The sequence below is a fragment of the Tamandua tetradactyla genome, chromosome 3, assembly GCF_023851605.1.
Source record: "Tamandua tetradactyla isolate mTamTet1 chromosome 3, mTamTet1.pri, whole genome shotgun sequence".
In the NCBI taxonomy this organism is placed as follows: Eukaryota; Metazoa; Chordata; class Mammalia; order Pilosa; family Myrmecophagidae; genus Tamandua; species Tamandua tetradactyla.
Window position 1 is genome coordinate 199498333 of NC_135329.1, and position 19652 is coordinate 199517984.

The window sequence follows — 19652 nt, forward strand, 5'->3', positions numbered from 1 at the left end:
ACAAGAGCAAGAACGTTACTTGTCTTGTTCACGGCTATATCCCCTGCATTAGAACAATACCGGGAACATAATAGGTGCTCACTAAATACCTGCTGAATGAGCCTGGGCATTATCAATGTACAGCTTTAGTGCCTAGGATCTATCCTGGCACATGGCCCTTCAATAAATGAAAGTTCTCTTCTAGTTAGTCAACCTGTATAAATATTTGGGTCCCAGACTTCAACGATTTCTGCAAATGAAGGAAGTGGTGTTATCATCTAACATGTGCAGGATTAGAACACACCAAGGCAATAATTAGGAATTCAGTTCTCACAGTTACTCACACCTTTTATAAACAAGCTTTAGCTCCTTCCAATCCACAAAACTGCTTGTCCTCTGCCCACGAGAGAGAATGATCTGGACAATTTCCCGGGTGATCTTCTTCCTCTCTCTGTCAGGGAGGGTGGTGTACCATTTCTGCAACCTTAATTTCCCTTGGCGGCTGAAGAGCAATATGAAATGTATCTAAAACAAATAAAGCACAGGGAAAACCAGAACCTCGTTAACCAAATCAATCCATGTACTGAAATTCAGTGGTATGGTTTACAAAAAAGTCCTAAACAGATGAAAAACATATACTAGCATGAAAATGATCTCATCTGATACATTACATTTAGCCATTCATAGAAAAAAGAAATGCAGGCATCACAAACATAGTTTGCTATTACAGGGGGAAGATAAGTTGTGTTGGTTTATTTTTTATTTTCTTTTAAGTCAAAATTCCATTAGAGGGAAAAAAATATGTCAAGGAAGTATATAACTTTTTTTAGAAAATGTAAAATTCTTCATTCACAAGCCAAAAAGCAAAAAAGTCAAAAAAGAGAGTGAGGGGTTTACTTAAATAAAAAGTATATACCAGTGCCGTATCACAACCACAGAAATTTAATGATTACTTAGAAATAAAGGAGGGAAGTAAAGAAAGGAAATGAGGATGAAGCAAGCAACTCTCTTGGTTGAGTTTTAGAATGAATCGTTTCAAGTTACAATTGTGTTTGGCAAGACAATAGATTTTTAACAATTCAGATAGTGTGTTAGCTACACGAGAAGGCAACCTAATTTTATATTCCATAATTTTCTAAATGATTATCTGAAATAAAAGTTTATATTTCAATGAAATTCTAAAAGCTTTAAATGTGTGGAAGACACTGTAATATTAGCAATTTAAGTTTAGTACTTTGGCAATAGAGTGAATTTGATTTTCAGAAATTGTCAGATGGCCTTGTCTTTGTTTTATAAGAAATTAAGTTTTCTCAATCCACAGAATTAGGAGATCAGGTTTAGAATCATAATTTATTATGTTGTTTTTGTGTTTTTACAAATCAAATCTATTATTTTGGTTAATTCTATCACGCAGGGAACAATATATAACAGAAACCAAAAATAATTAAATAAAAAAAAACTTTTTACGAAATATGCAACTCTTTTTTATTGAAGAGACAGAAGTCTATGCGACAGAGGCAGATCTGAGTTCTAAATTGCTGACAAGCCACCACGAGAACGCTACAAACTTGAAAGGTAACAGGATCCTGACGATATCTAGGTTTTGGACTTCAAGCCTCCAAAACTGTGAGACAATAAATCCCTGTGGTTTAAGCCAACCAGTCTGTGGCATCTGTCATAGAAGCCCTGGAAAACTAAGGCAAACTACCCTTCGCTTTTTCCTTGAAGAAATACTCCGGTTTTAGCATCTCCTTCCTGGTTTTCCTTCCTGATCTCATAATCATCACTGTGGAGATTCCTCTGGGATTTCTCCACAAGCTCCATGTTACTTGTACTTTAGGGCACACAAATCAATATTCAAAGCTGCAATGACAGGCTGGACCTCTTGCTGAGTTTAACATTAGATTACTTTCCTGAACATCTCCGCTGCAACCTTATCTCAGGATCAGGTGCCTGCCTTCATACCATGCATGGATCAGCAAAGGAGAACAACAAACAAAGGACAATTTTTCATTCTAACAATGAATTCAAAGAAAAAGGATGACCAGGAACATAATACACAAATCCCTAAAGCCCATAAAAATATGAAAGTGCATTCCCAAATCAAATTCGGAGCAATAAGTGGATTCAAGTTTATTCAATAATTGCACCGCATAAGACACTGCTGAAAGATTCAGTCCTCTCAGGTTCCGGGGCCTGCTGGGAGAGAGAACTGGAGGTTTTGTTTTGTGGTATCTGTCACTTCTCCTGAGTTAATGGTATAACTTGAGAGAATTAGTAGAATGAATTGTAGTCACTCACAAGAACTTGTCACCTCCAGTCATTAATTTTATCCAATTTTTCAATTTTGTCATTCAAGAAATATTTGAATAATATATTTCAGTAGGTTAATCAAATACCATTTTTTATTAGCATTAGCTTGAAAGCAGAACAAAGGGCAATGGGGGGTGGGCAATGGTGGCTCAGTGGCAGAATTCTCACCTGCCATGCCAGAGACTCAGGTTCGATTCCTGGAGCCTGCCCATGCAAAAAATTAGTAAATAAAAGGCAATGGGGAAGTTTTTTTTAAATATTTACAAAGAGCCAACCAAAATTCAATTTGTTACGATAAGCAAATTTCATCTGATTTTAGAAAATAACATCTGGACATTCCTTTTTTAAGAATGTTGCTCAGAAGAAAGGGGCAATGGAGAGAGTGGTAACACTCGGAAATCCCAACTCCAGCATACTATCCAATCAAGTATACTTAGCTGATACTTCGGCTTCAGGGGGCACCTGGCTCCCCTGAACCCCATCCAAGGGGTTCACCTCCAACCCCATCCCAGAAAGAACAGCTCCTGCTGTTTGAAGGGTCTAGTTCTATCCCAGATAATCCCTCAAATCCAAACATGCCAAGGTGTCCAAGCATTCCTCACCCTCAATGTGTCTACTAGAGCAATCCCTGACAAAACCAGGCCCCATCCAAAACTCTCACTTTGACCCAGAACATAAACTGTTGTAACCAAGAAGTTGGGATTTAAGGGATATTATTGAATCATATAGATATTTCTTTTTTGCTTTCTTGGATGTTAGAGTAGACAGAGGGAAATACCTGAAATCTCTGACCTCTATTCCAGCTGCCTTCATCTCTGGAAAATGATTGATTGTACAGTCTTTTATCTTGTGCCATTGTGATTGTAAAAAGTTTGTGACTAATCTTCACTTGTACCCATTTATCCAGTTTTTTTATTTTTTGAGCCTTATGATCACTTAAGACAGCCACTACTGTTTATTAATGAAGGGTCTTGGGTCAGCTCAGAATTAACTACTCCAGGTCCAAAGTTATAACTGAAGCTGGATCTAATCAAAATGAGCTTTCTCTGATATGTGCGGTAGCTTAGACTCTAACCTATACGTGACCAATACCTCATTATAAGATGAAAAATCATGTCCATCATCATATTAAGGACTCCATTTTCTTACATACATCCTGTGACTAAGCATGTAATCAGTCTATACATGCTCAATAATCAGATCACATCATCTAGAACCATTCTGCTCATTATCCTAAAACCTGCCCATCTTTTAATGCTATAAAAACTATCAGAATTACTGGTTTGGAGAGACAGATTTTTTAGCCAATAGGCCATATGATCTCCTGCTTCAGGCCTAGCATTAAACTCTTTCTCTCTTTGAAACCCCAGTGTCTCAGTAATTGGTCCCTGGAGTGTATCAGACAGAAAATCCACTGCCTTTGTCTAGTATCACTACTCTGGGAGTTTCCTAAACAATATAACTTCCGAAGAATAACCAAGGAGGGGACTCTAAGCACCACCAGGTCTTGAGAGGAAAGCACAAAACAGACGAGTACCAATCTATTTAGTCTGTGGCAGTGACCTAGTGTTAACACCTTCCTTCTGGTTGAAGAGGAACAGTAAAGGCTCCGAACAGCACATTCAGCTCCTGATGTTCACAAATCTACCTGCTCCTAACTATGAAATGGGCCCATAATCAGCTTCCAGGAAAAGACAAACTAAGAACTCTTCCTGTCCCAGCACCCACACTCCACAAACACCGCCTTTTCAGGGTTGTCTTGTATTTCAGGATCTGAGCCATGAATATAAATACACAGAACATATTTGTCTCATCCAGCCCCAACAACCTCTCAGGCCCTGCCTGTGGCAGCCCAGAGTACATGCCACACCACTTACAGCTGCTTGATCCCCAACTCTTTAGCCCTTTTTCCAACCTCTGCACCCACTCTGCAAATTCCCAGTCAGGATCAGTCCAGCTACTCCCATCTTTGCTTCTTTACCAAGGTACCAGGCACTGTTGAGAAAAATCACTGAAGTCCTCATAGATGAGTACAACTATAAATGTAGGAAGGACAGACTCAGCCGAATCTCCAGTGTCACTTGGAAACTCTTTCCATGTCCCTCTACATATAAAGAGTTTCTGAGCAGCAACCCCTTCTATTCCCCACATGGGTCATCACATGTCCCTCATATTCCCTATCTCTAGCCTCACTCACTGACCTTAAGCAGAGGGTGAAACCATTCTGTGAGATTTCCCTGTCAACTCCTATACCTGCACACCTATGGACACACACCTGGCCACACCCACCCTGACTTATCTTCTTCAAGAACACATCTTTTTTGTGCTCTGGCTTCCAACCCACACACACCTCTTCAGGAGTGTGGATCCATCATTCCAACACTGTTAATCTCTGCCCCTCTTTTCTGCAGCTCCTTACATAGAAATGCTGGATATCACAAGTCTCTCTCACCTTTAACAAAACAATACCAATTTTCCTGAAAAGTGACTCAGGTCAGGGTCCAGAGTACTAAAGTCCCATATCCTTTGACTTAATAAGTTCACTTTTAAAATATACCTTAAGGATGTGCCTCAAAATACAAATAAATATTTATGCATTAGATGCTTACTGCAGTTCTTTATCATAACACACAAAAAATAAATAAAACTGGAAACTGTTTAAATACACAATAATTGGGAAAATTTTAAATAATATCTCTTGTATTGGTTTGAAACTGTAAGCTTGTTCATTTAACCCAATCCAGTCTTGTGGGGGCAGACCTATGTTTAGGGTGGAAACTTTTGATTATGTTGTTTCCATGGAGATGTGACACTCAAATGTGGTTGTGACTTTCTGATTAGATTTTCCATAGAGGTGTGGCCCCACCCATTCACAGTGGGTTTTAATTGGTTTACTGGAATTCTTAAAAAGGGGAAACATTTTGGAGAAAACTAAGATGCAGTCATTTTGAAGATACCTGGAGTGCCAGCTGAGATGCTTAGAGAAACAGTATGAAACCAAGAAACAGACACTTGAAGAGAAGAAATTTCCAGCTCCGGGATATGCTATGCTAAGAGATAAAACCCAGAGTTTTGCCATGGAGAAGCTAAGTGAGAGCCCACAGACACTTGGAGAGAAAGCCATCGGAATCAGAAGCTGGAAGCAATGAACTAGGAGCAAGGATCTCAGATGACAGCCATGTACTTTCCCATGTGACGGGCATTGACCTTTCTTCAGAGTCAAGGTATCTTTCTCTGGAGGCCTTAGTTTGGACATTTTTATGGCCTTACAACTGTAAATTTGAAACTTAAATAAATCCCCTTTATAAAAGCTGTTTTATAAAGCTTTTCTGATAAATTCTATTCCAGCAGCTTCAACAAACTAAAACAGATTTTGGTACCAGAGAAGTAGGGTGCTGCAGTTTGCAAATATGAAACATGTTGGAATGGCTTTTTACATGGATAAGGGGAAGATCCTGGAAGAAATGTGAGGAGCTTGATAGAAAGGGCATAAATTGCTTTGAACAGAATATTAGTAGAAATTTGGACCCTACAGATACCTCTGATGAGGCTTTGGACAGAAATCATGAATATGTTGTTGAAAACTGGAAAGAAGGCAATCTTTGTTTTAAAGTGGCAAAGAATTTTGCAAAATTAAGCCCTGGTGCTGGATGGAAGGGAGAATTTGAAGGCAACCAGCTGCGACATCTAGCTGAGGAAATTTCCAAACTAGATGCGGAAAATGCAGTCTGGCTTCTTCTTGCAGTTTCTAGTCAAATGTGACAGGAAAGGAATAAGTTGAGAACTGAATTCTTGGGTACAAAGAAACCAGAAATTGATGCTTCTAGAAAATTCTGGGCTTCCAGAAAGAAAGACCCAGTGGTAAGTGCACCATGTGAAGATAAAACCGAACATGGAACCAGTCAGCCATGTCAGGACAAGCAAGGACTGAAGATGGAGTTAATCAGAAAGGATTGGTGCAAAGTTGTATTGTCTGATGGCTTTGATCCCTGTATGCTACATACATACTAATTAACAATTTTTTTGTGAGATCTGCATAAATGAGACCACTGCCAGTATGGACTAAAAGGGACATATTGAAGGAAAAAGGACTTCAAAGGCAAATCATGGAAGCTAAATCTGGAGCCAGGAAATCTCAGGCCAGGAGAGTGGATCCACCCATGCATGTGGAGAGGGTTAGATTGCAGAGGGTGGGCCTTCCACCTTGATGTTCAGGAAGAATTTTGGTGCTCCACGCCATTTCTGGTATGTCAGTTTGAAACTGTAGTGTACCCCAGAAAAGCCATGTTCTTTACTCCTCACTCAGTATTGCTGGGTGGGATCTTTTTTGATTAAGTTGTTTCCATGGCAAGGTGACCCACCAAATCATGGGTGGGAAATTTTGATTAAGTGGTTTCCATTGAGATGTGTTTCTACCCATTCAAGACAGGGTGCATACTAGAGTCCTTTAAGAGGGAACCATTTTGGAAAAACCTTCAGAGCCATCACGGAGAAAGACATTTGGAGATGCAGAAAGAAAATACCCCTGTGGAAGCTCTCTGAAAACAAGAAGCCAAAGGATCAGCAGATGCCAGCCACATGACTTCCCAGCTGAAAGAGGTGCTCCGACCTTTCTTGAGTCAAGGTATCTTTCCCTAAATGCCTTAATTTGGACATTTTTGTGGCCTTAGAACTGTAAGCTCGTAACTCAATAAATTCCCTTTATAAAAGCCAACCCATTTCTACATTTAATTTCTGGAAGCATTAACAAACTAATACAGCTGGTATACTGCATTCCAGCAGCTTTAGGAAAGTAAAACCTTTGTTAAATGATTTCAGTGGAGTGAGAATGCCTATGTTATAATGTTAAGTTAAAAATATATATATATAAAAGTTCTATACATTATAGCAACAATGTAAAGTATATGTGCACAGAAATTATACAAATACTTTGCATTTTATAGCGTAAAGATATACATTAAGTTGTTAACAGTAAGTTATCAGAGAATAGTGGAATTATAAATTCTCCAAAATTCTTATGCATGATTTAAAAATCAGAAAAAAAATTAAGAAAAACAATATTAAAAGTATATTAGTGGACTCAATCCAATCAAGATGGTGGACTGAGGTGCTTCGGGGCTCTGTCCACCCATAGAAACTTTGAGCAACCAATGAGACCTGGCAGAAACATCTTTCTCAATGCTCCAGAAAACAGGAGAGGCCTATGTTAGCAGGATGAGCTCTGAATCAAGAAAACAGCTACTTAAAAGTGGTAAGATCTCACCACTCACCAGTTTTTGCAGAACCTGCCCATTCTCTCAGTGTGGATCCCTAGTCCCAGTTCCAGAGAGAGCAGAGTAACCCTTACATAACTGGAAGCATGTAGGTCTGACCTAGTCTGCCTGGTGGTGGCCTGAGGAAGGAGGGTCAACGAGCTCTCCACAGAACATGGTGGGAAGCAGTCAATGGCTTTCTGGGACAAGGGACTGCTGGCTGTAGGACACATATTGCAGTGCCCAAGATCATGAGTAGAATGGTTCCTAGGGAGGAGGGGACATTCAGAACCATGTAAATAAGGGACTTCCTAGGGCCAAATGCACATGGCCAAGACTAGACCCATGTGCAGAAAGAACCAGGGAAAAGCCCCTACACCATGACCTGGAGCTACTCCCTAAACTCATAGTACAGATGAGCCCGGAGGGAGAGCACTCGCACAGTTCAATCTGCAAAGCCTAGGGAAGGCGTTTTCTTATTTTCTTTCTTTTATTTATTTATGTTTCGGTTAGGCCCTGGCATTCAAGGAAAGCTCTGCCATAACACTAGCTAGATACGAGCTTAAGAAATAGATGACGTGGAATCTAAATAACAATAAAAACACTAAAATATCGAAATGTCCAGGTTTCAATGAAAGATTACAAAACATAAAAAGAACTGCAATCAATGGCCCAAGCAAAGGAGAAGATTAAATCATCAGAAGTACGATGAGAAGGATCAGACCTGGGACATCCCAGACAAAGCCTTTTAAAAAATGGTCCTAAATATGTTCAAAGAGCTAAAGGGAAATATGGACAGAGAACTAAAGGAAATAAGGAAAACAACAGATGAACACAAAAAGTGAGATAGGAATTATGAAAAGGAACCAAACCGAGCTGAAAACCATAGTAAGAGAAGTTAAAAATTCCTCAGAGGGGTGTAATGGTTTGACGCTATTATATCACCCAGAAGAGATCATGCTCTTAAAGCAGATCCATCCCTGTGGGTGTAAACCTCTTGTGGGTGTGGACCCATTGTTAAATTGGTTTCAAAGCAAATGAAACTGTTAACATTTACAATATTAAATTAAAACCCCATAGTAATATACAAACTCATAGAGGCAGAATGTAGAATTCAGTTATCAGGTGTGGAGGGAAGGGCAATGGGGAGTTAATGTAAAAGGAATGTAGAGTTTCTGTTTGGGGCGAAGGGAAAGTTGCAGTAAAGGATAGCACTGCGATTCTGGGAACGTGATCAATCCCACTGAATGGTATGCCTGGGAGGGACTGGGGTGGCATATTTATGCTGTCTATCTGTTTCCACAACTGAAAAAGAAAGAAAGGAAAAACTAAAGAGATACGACAATTAAATGCAAGACATGATGCTGGATAGGATCTAAGAATAGAGGATAAAAGGCTTAAAAGGATATTATTGGGACATAAAAAAAAGATTAGAATTTAGAATATAAGCTTTATGTTAACGTTAAATTTTTTGAGCTTGACAACTGCACTTAAGGTGATTTCATAAATGCATATCCTTGTTCATAGGAAGTGTACATGGAAGCATTATGTGTTCAAGGATTATGATGTGTGTAATCTGCTTTTAAATGTTCAGAAAATAGATACACGATAGATAATAAGAGAAAGAAAAACAAGAAGAGAAAGAGGAAGGGAGGGAGGAAGGGGCAAAGGTAGGAAAATGTTAAAATTGGTAGATCTGGTATCTTGGGGAGTGGGAGTATGTTGGTGTTCTCTGTAAGGAGTTTGTATTATTTTTGCATGTGTCCTATAAGTTTGAAATTATTCCAAATAAAAAGTTAAAAAAGAAAAAGAATATTAGCAAGTTCTATTAAAATCAATCAGCATTCTATCTGAAGGCAAATTTAATTTAAGTAAATGACAGTTCTTTCATCAAATAAAATTATAGCTCAAGGCGATTGCATGCTACTTATGAGATTCTGTAGCATGGCCAAAATGTATAAACTTTATAAACAGATAAACAGGTTCATAGCCTGTCTCCTAAGCCATACGAATGTGATGCCAGTTACATATGCATAAAGACAGAGGTGGTAGGTAAGGAACACACACACAAAAAATGATTATCGGTGCTATGTTAATGTGGGTAAGTCCTAGTAATATTTTGTCTCTAATTTCAAAACAATGTTATTCAATTTTAGCAATGAAATGAGGAAAAAGAGAGCAGGGAAGTGTGAAGCTACTGTAGATGCTTTATTTACATTTACTAGAATCTTGTTTTTGCAACCGTGGGCTGTAACTCAGTGGGTTGTAAAACAAAATTAGTGGATTCTACCAGCATATTTTTAATGAAGGAGAGAAGAGAAGAGGATGTATCAGAGCAATCAATCACAGGTATTTACTTAAATAAAATTAAACATAAATATACAAGGAACTTTGGTTCCAATTGCTATATATACACACACACACACACACACACACACAGGGTAGTAGAGTAAAATTCATTTCTATTGTTGTAGAAGTAAGAAGAGAGTAAGAAGGAAAAGGAAAGGGAAGAAAAAGAACAAAGGGGAGGAAGAATGAAGAAGAAGGAAGAGAAGGAGGAAGAAACACTGTGCTAATAAAGAAATGACTCATTGAAATTTTTTAAACAAGAGGAAAAAAGTTTAAACACAAGGCAATAAAGAAATGCGAACAGTGCCTCCAGGACTAGAACAGCTTCGATTTAGTGTTACTATTTAGCTCTTAGATAATGCCAGACACCAGGAAAAATACTCATATATATACTTTCCAATTCTTGGGGGCCTAGGGAGAAAGAAGGAAATATTAAACTTCCCCATCTGGGGGATTCTTGATATTCTCACAAACAGTGGGGACAACTATTCGATAGGCTGAGCCCTCAATCTTGGGGTTCACCTCTATGAAACTCATTACTGCAAAGGATAGGCTAAGCCTACTTATAGCTATGCCTAAGAGTTACACCCATAAAACCTCTTTTGTTGTTCAGATGTGGCCTCTCTCTCTAAGCTAACTCAGCAGGTGAACTCACTGCCCTCCCCCTGCTACATGGACATGACTCCCAGGGTTGTAAATCTCTCTGGCAACATGGGACAGGACTCCTGGGATGAGCCAGGACCCAGCATCAAGGGACTGAGAAAGCCTTCTTGACCAAAAGGGGGAAGAGAGAAATGAGACAAAATAAAGTTTCAGTGGCTGACAGATTTCAAACAGAATTGAGACATCATCCTGGAGATTATTCTTCTGCATTATACAGATATCCTTTTTTAGTTGATGGTGTACTGGAGTGGCTGGAGGGAAGTACCTGAAACAGTTGAGCTGTGTTCCAGTAACCTTGACTCTTGCAGATGACTGTAAAACTACATAGCTTTTACATGACTATGTGATTGTGAAAACCTTGTGCCTGATGCTCCTTTTACTCAGGATAAGTAAGGATAAAAACAAATAAATAATAGGGGAGATAAGGGGTAAAATAAATTGGGTAAATGGAAATACTAGTATTCAATGAGAAGAGGGGCAAGGGGTATGGGATGCATGAGGTTTTCTTTTTTCTTTTTATTTCTTTTTCTGGAGTGACGCAAATATTCAAGAAATGATCATGGTGATGAACACACAACTATGTGATGATATTGTGAGCCACTGATTGTATACTATGGATGGTCTGTATGTGTATGAAAGCATTCTCAATTAAAAAAAAAAAGGAAGAATGGTTGAAAATTTTCCAACTCTTATGACAGACATAAACATACGTGTCCATGAAGCATAATCTTTTTTAAAAGGATTAAATCCTAATAGACTTACTCTGAGAAACACATCAGAATATCAATGCCAAAGATAAAGAGAGTATCCTGAAAGCAGCAAGAGAAAAGCGATTCATCACATAAAAGGGAACCCCAATAAGACTAAATGCTAATTTTTCATCAGAAACCATGGAGGTGAGAAGGCAGTGGTTTTATATATGTAACGTACTGAAAGAGAAAAACTGCCAGCCAAGAATTCTTCATTTGACAAAGATATCTTTCATAATTAAGGGAGAGTTTTAAATATTCACAAACAGAAACAGAGTCTGTCAACAAGAGACTTGCCCTATAAGAATTACTAAAGGGAATTCTGCAGGTTGAAAGGAAAATCAGGAGAGAGTCCCTTGGAATAGTGTGAAAGAATTAAGATTATCAGTAAGGGTAACTAATAGGGTAAATACGAAACCCAATAGTACTGCTTTCTCTATATACAACTCTACTCTCATAATTCCAATAAGAGTGAGAATATAACTGAACAAAAAAAGGAAAAATAGTGGTGAGGTGGGACAAAAACAACATTAAGAGGGAAAACACAGTGATAGTAGAGCACAGAACATGTGGAAAAATATAACCTATATCATATATATAACATATATATATATATATAAACTTTGTCAATTGCTTAATATAAACCCCAAGGTAACCACAAAGAAAGTATTTTAAAAATATACAGAAACAGGGCGGTGCAACAGTGGCTCAGCAGGCAGAATTCTCATCTGCCATGCTGGAGAAGAGGGTTTGATTCCCGGTGCCTGCCCAAAAAACAAACAACAAAAATAGTAATAATACAGAAACAGAAATGAGGAAAGGATCACTCAGATTTGTCATAAAAGGTCACTGTGCAGAAAAGAAAGCTGCAATAAAGAAAAGAAGATACCAAAAAAAAAAAAAAGATATGCTATATAAAAAACCAAAGGACAAAATGGTTAAAGTAAGGACTGCCGTACAGTAATAACTGAATGTTAATGGAGTAAACTTCCCAATGAAAAGACGCAGAGTGGCAGGATGGATAAAAAAAAAAAGCATGATCCAACTACATCTTGTTTATAAGAGACTCACCTTAGACCCAAAGACACAAATAGGTTGAAAGTGAAAGGCTGGAAAAAGATATTCCATGCAAACAATAACCAAAAAAGAGCTGGGGTAGCTATACTAATATAGGATAAATAGACTCTATATCAAAAACTGTTACAAGAGACAAGGATATTATGTATTAATAAAAGGAAAGAAATTTACCAAGATGAAATAGCAATCATTCACCTAATATACATACACCTAATCACGGTGCCCCAAAATACATGAGGCAAACACTGGCAAAACTGAAGAGGGCAATGGACACATCCACAATAATTGGTGATTTCAATACACCACTTTCATCAATATATAGAATATCTAGACAGGATCAATAAGAAAACAGAGAACTTGAATAATATGATAAATAAACAAGGCCTAACAGACATATACAGAACATTGTACCCCACAACAGCAAGATATACATTCTTTTACAAGTGGACATGGATCCTTCTTCAGCATAGGCCAAATTGTCAGGGTCACAAAACAAGTCTCAATAAATTATAAATGACTGAAATTATTCAAAGTATTTTCTCTAACCATAGTGGAATGAATCAATTAAGTTAAATAACACAGTCAAACAATCAGTAAGTGAAAAAGGAAAGTGCAAGGGAAATCAGTAGATATCTTGAGATGAATGAAAACAAGAACACAACATATTAAACCTTATGGGAGCAGGGCAACGGTGGTTCACTGGCAGAATTCTTCCCTGCCATGCAGGAGACCCGATTTCGATTCCTGGAGGCTGCCCATGCCAAAACAACAAACAAACAAAAAAATCTTTATGGGGTGCAGCAAAGGCAGTCATGAGGGAAAATTTATGGTCCTAAATGTTTACATGTAACGAAGAAGAAAGAGCTAAATTAGAGTCCTAACTGCACATCTGTAAGAACTAGAAAAAGAACGGCAAACTAATGCCAGAGCAAGCAGATGGAATGAAATAACAAAGATTGGAGCAGAAATAAATGAAATTGAGAATTTAAAAATATAGAGAACTGATGAATACCAAAAGCTGGTTCTTTGAAAAGAGCAATAAGAACCAATAAACCCTTAGACAGACTGACAAAGAAAAAAAGGGAAAACATAAATAAAATCAGAAATGAGAGGGAAAGCATTTCTACTGACCCCACAAAAGTAAAAAGGTACATATAAGAGGACACTATGAATAACTGTACATCAACAAATCAAGCAACCTAGATGAAATGAACAAAGGTCAAGAAACACATGAACAACATTTACAGAGTCTGGAAGAAACAGAAGACCTCAGCAGACCAGTTATAAGTAAAGAGACTGAATCAGTCAGCAAAAACTGACCAACAAAGAAAAGGCCAGGATCAGATGGATTCACAGATGTATTCTACCTGTCATTCCAAGAAGAATTAATGCCAATCCTGCTCAAACTCTTCCCAAAAACTGAATATGAGAGAACACTATGTAATTCATTCTATGAAGTCAACAACATCCTAATACCAAAGCCAGATAAAGACACCACAAGAAAAGAAAATTACAGATCTAAAGACTATAGATACAAAAATCCTCAACAAAATACTCGCAAATCAAATCCAAAGGCACATTAAAAGAATTATAGACTATGATCAAGGGAGTTATAACCCAGGTTTATAAGGGTGGCTCAATATGAGAAAAATCAATTAATGTAGACTTCTGGGTCAAGATGGCGGCTTAACAACGTGCGCGTTTTAGTTCGTCCTCCAGAACAACTACTAAATACCCAGAAACAGTACAGAACAGCTCCCGGAGCCATGATAGTGACCAGACACACAGCGTACCCCAGTCTGGACCAGCTGCGAGCAACCCCCAGAACCGTGAGTTCCCAAAGCTGCGGCGGCCAGCGCCCCTCCCCCACAGGCCGCTTCCCAGAGGGGAAAGGAAAGGACTTTACCAGCAGCAGGGACTGGGCACAATCAAACGCCAATTGTGGAACTAATTAACAAATTCTGACTACTAAAATAGGACCCCAGCTTAGGTGAACCTGATCAAAGCAGAGGTTGCTCATTTTTGCCCCGGCGCCAAGGGGGCAGGACTGACAGAAAAAGGGGGAAAAAAAAAGAAGGAAACAGAGGTTTTTGTGGCTGTGTATCTACAAAGGCTTGACTGCCTCTGGATACAGCAGCAGGACTTTTCAGGCTGTAACTGCCCCAGGCATAGGCAGAAGTGAGCTCTTTTGGGGGCTTGTCTGGAGCCTGTGCCTTCCCCAGGGGAGGGGTGAAGCCCCACCCGGGTGGAATCCCTCCATCAAGGAATTCAGACACCAGGGCTTGGTAATTTGAAGCCATTAAAACCAGCCTACAACCTCTCCTCTGTCTCCACCACGCCCCCAGCAGGGAGAGTCTGCCAAAGTTAAAGGTACCGCATCATCTTATGCTGGTAGGACCTGCAGGCAGCAAGCACCACATACTGGGCAGGATAAGAAAAACAGAGTCCAGAGACTTCACAGGAAAGTCTTTCAACCTGCTGGGTCTCACCCTCAGGGAAAATCGACGCAGGTGACTCCTCCTGATAGGAGGCCAGTTTGGTCTGGGAAAATCTGGCTGGGGTCTATAATATCTAAGTAGGCCCTCCTAAGTGTGTGTGTGGGAAAGGCACCACACAAGCAGGGTAAGAAACAAGAAAACAAGAACTGAAAAATTCTCCTCTGTTAAACAAAACTTAAGCTAGAGGTCCAGATAAAGGTGAACGGAATGTCAAAGAACAGATAGACAACAAATTCATCCAGCAAGAAAACTCTAGATAAAAGAAGTGGAAGCAATCTCTAGAATAAACTAATTAAGGTAATTAAATGCCTAGACACCAGCAAAAAATAACAAATCACAATAGGAAAATTGAAGATATGGCCCAGTCAAAGGAACAAACCAACAATTCAAATGACATACAGGAGCCAAAATAATTAATTCAGAATGTACGACCAGACATGGAAAACCTCATCAAAAACCAAATCAATGAATTGAGGGAGGATATAAAGAAGGCAAGGAAAGAACAAAAAGAAGAAACTGAAAGTCTGAAAAAACAAATCACAGAACTTATGGGAATGAAAGACACAGTAGAAGAGGTGAAAAAAACAATGGAAACGTACAATGGTAGATTTCGAGAGACAGAACATAGGATTTCTGTACTGGAGGATGGAACATCTGAAATCCGACAAGAAACAGAAACTATAGGGAAAAAAATAGAAAAACATGAGCAGGGACTCAGGGAATTGAAAGACAATATGAAACGCATGAATATATGTGTTGTGGGTGTCCCAGAAGGAGAAGAGAAGGAAAAAGGAGGAGAAAAACTAATGGAGGAAATTATCACTGAAAATTTCCCAACTCTTATGAAAGACTTAAAATTACAGATCCAAGAAGTACAGCGTACCCCAAAGAGAATAGATCCAAATAGACATACTCCAAGACATTTAATAATCAGAATGTCAGAGGTCAAAGAGAAAGAGAAGATCTTGAAAGCAGCAAGAGAAAAGCAATCCATCACATACAAGGGAAGCCCAATAAGACTATGCGCAGATCTCTCAGCGGAAACCATGGAGGCGAGAAGACAGTGGGATAATATATTTAAATTATTAAAAGAGAAAAACTGCCAGCCAAGAATTCTATATCCAGCAAAATTGTCCTTCAAAACTAAGGGAGAAATTAAAACACCTTCAGGCAAAAAAGTCACTGAGAGAATTTGTGACCAAGAGACCAGCTCTGCAAGAAATACTAAAGGGAACACTAGAGACAGATACGAAGACAGAAGAGAGAGGTGTGGAGAAGAGTGTAGAAAGGAAGACTATGAGTAAAGGTAAAAAGAAGGAAAATTAGACATGACATATAAAATCCAGAAGGCAAAATAGTAGAAGAAAGTACTACCCATGCAGTAATAACACTGAATGTTAATGGATTAAACTCTCCAATCAAAAGACATAGACTGGCAGAATGGATTAAAAAACAGGACCCATCTATATGCTGTCTCTACTCAAAGGACACGAGGCTAAGGACACAAATGGACATTTACACACCAATGTATATAGCAGCATTATTAACAATTACCAAGAGATGGAAACAGCTAAAATGTCCATCAACAGACAGTTGGCTAAACAAACTGTGACATTTACATAAGATGGAATATTATGCAGCTGTAAGACAGAATAAAGTTATGAAGTATGTAACAACATCAATGGACCTTAAGGACATTATGCTAAGTGTGATTAGCCAGAAACAAAAGGACAATACTGTATGGTCTCATTGATATGAACTGACATTAGTGAATAAACTTGGAATATTTCCTTGGTAACAGAGACCATCAGGAGGTAGAAATAGGGTAAGATATTGTGTAATTGGAGCTGAAGGGATACAGACTGTGCAACAGGACCGAATATAAAAACTCAGAAATGGACAGCACAATATTACCTAACTGTAATACAATTATGTTAAAACACTGAATGAAGCTGAATATGAGAATGATAGAGGGAGGAGTGCTGGGGCATAAATAAAATCACAAAGAAAGATAGATGATAAAGATTGAGATGGTGTAATCTAGGAATGCCTGGAGTGTATAATGATAGGGACTAAATGTACAAATTTAAAAAATGTTTTTGCATGAGGAAGAACAAAAGAATGTCATTACTGCAGTGTGCTGAAAATAGATGGTACTTAATATTTTAAAATTTCAACTAATGTGTGAGACTAAAGCAAAAAATGTTTATTTGGTACAAATCTATACTTTGACTAGTGCATCTCCTAATATAACTTATGTAGATAGTTGACTTAACACCTTAAGTACATGGAACTTTGTATAAGACATGAGATTTTGTTGGTTTGTCCAGGTGATGCCCTGATGAATCCTGGAGTGATTTGATCAGTGAGTGGAAAAGTATTTGCAAAGTCCCCTTCGGGGAATGGTGAGAACGGGGGAAAACTCAACTTCCCCAAGTTGAATTCTTGATATTCTCACAAGTAATGTGGACAACCAAAGTTATAGGCTGAGCCCCCAGTCTTGGGGGTTGTTCATATGAAACTTAACCCCACAGGGGATAGGTCAAGCTTACTTAAAATTAAGCCTAAGAGTCACCCCCAAAAGAACCTCTTTTATTGCTCAGATGTGGCCTCTCTCTCCAGCCAACAAAGCAAGCAGACTCACCACCCTCCCCCTGTCTACGTGGGACATGACTACCAGGGGTGTGGATCTTCCTGGCAGTGTGGGACAGAAATCCCAGAATGAGCTGAGAGTCAGCATCAAGGGATTGAGAAAACCTTCTCGACCAAAAGGGGGAAGAGTGAAATGAGACAAAGTGTCAATGGCTGAGAGATTCCAAACAGAGTTGAGAGGTTATCCTGGAGGTTATTCTTATACATTAAGTAGATATCACCTTGTTATCCAAGATGTAATGGAGAGGCTGGAGGGAACTGCCTGAAAATGTAGAGCTGTGTTCCAGTAGCCATGTTTCTTGATGATGATTGTATAATGATATAGCTTTCACAATGTGACTGTGTGATTGTGAAAACCTTGTGTCTGATACTCCTTTTATCTACCTTGTCAACAGATGAGAGAAACATATGGAATAAAAATAAATAATAGGGGGAACAAATGTTAAAATAGATTTAGTTTGAAATGCTAGTGATCAATGAAAGGGATCAGTAAAGGGTATGGTCTGTAAAATTTTTTTTTCTGTTTGTTATATTTTTCTGTTGTCTTTTTATTTCTTTTTCTGAATTGATGCTAATATTCTGGGAAATGATCATGATGATGAATATGCAACTATATGATGATATTGTGAATTGTTGAGTGTATGTGTTGGGAATGTCTGTTTCTTGTAATTTTTTTTTAATTAACAAAAAATTTTTAAAAATCAATTAATGTAAAACACATTAACAAAACAAAAGGAAAAAAACTACATAATCATCCTCATTGGGACAGAAAAGGCATTTGATAAAATGTGGCATCCTTTCTTGATAAAAACACTTAGAAAAACAGTAATAAAAGGAAACTTCCTCAACACAATAAAGGGCGTATATGAAAAACCTACAGCTAATATCGTACTCAATGGTGAAAGACTGAAAGATTTCCCTCTAAATCTGGAACAAGACAAGGATGCCCACAGCCACCGTGTTATCCAGCATTGCACTGGAAGTTCTAGCCAGAGCAGTTAGGCAAGAAAAAGAAAGAAAAGACATCCAACTCGAAAAGGAAATAAAACTTTCACTGTTTTCAGATGAAATGATCCTAAAGAAAGTCTTGAAAAATCTACAACAAAGCTACTAGAGATAAAAAATTAATTCAGCAAAGTGGGAGAGTACAAGATCAACCTGCCAAAATAGTAGTGTTTTTACGTACTAGAAAGGAGCAATCTGAGGAGTAAATCAAGAAAAAATTTATTTACTATAGCAACTAAATGAATCAAATATCTATGAATAAATTTAAGCAAGGATGTAAAGGATTTGTACATAGAAAATTACAAAACATTGCTATAAGAAATCAAAGAGCTAAATAAATGGAAGGACACTCCATGTTCATGTACTAGAAGACTAAATATTACTAGGAGGTCAAAAGCAACCCCAATCAGAATTCCAACAGCCTTTGTGGAAATGGAAAAGCCAATTATCAGATTTATTTGGAAGGGTAAGGGGATCTGAATAGTCAAAACCATCTTAATAAAGAAGAACAAAGTTGGAGGAGTCACATTTCCTAAATTTAAAGCATACTGACAATTGATCAAAACAGGATGGTTTGGCACATATTGACAAATGGAATAGAATTCAGAGTTCAGAAACAGACCCTCACATCTATGGCCAATTGATTTTTCACGAGGCTGCCAAGACCACTCAGTTGGGAAAGAATAGTGTCATCAACAAATGATGTTGGAAAAACTGGATACCCATATTCGAAAGACTGAAAGAAACACCCTATCTCACATCATATACAAAACTTAACTCAAAATAGATCAGACCTACATATAAGAACAAAAATTATAAAACTCTAGAAGAAAGTGTAGAGAAGCATCTTCAAGATATGGTAGGCAATGGTGTCTTGGCCATTACACCCAGAGTACAAGCAGCAAAAATAAATAAATAAATAAATAAATAAATAAATAAATAAATAAATGGGACCTTCTCGAAATTAAAAACTTTGTGCATCAAAAGATTTTGTTACAAAAGTGAAAAAACCTTATCAATGGGAGAAAATACTTGGAAACCACACATGTGACAAGGGTTTAATATCCAGAATAAGTGAAGAAATTTTAAAACTCAACAACAAAAAGGCAACCCAA

The 19652-nt window shown here is 38.1% G+C and overlaps 1 protein-coding gene across 1 annotated transcript in view; it reads right to left on the reverse strand.

Annotated features, from left to right (window-relative positions):
• The window catches only part of AP1S3 (adaptor related protein complex 1 subunit sigma 3), an 88376-nt gene that overhangs the window by 16281 nt on the left and 52443 nt on the right, over nucleotides 1–19652 (reverse strand). The window contains exon 2 of the mRNA XM_077155269.1: nucleotides 326–504. Within this exon, the coding sequence (XP_077011384.1) occupies nucleotides 326–504 (179 nt within the window). The remainder of the gene's footprint in view (nucleotides 1–325; nucleotides 505–19652) is intronic.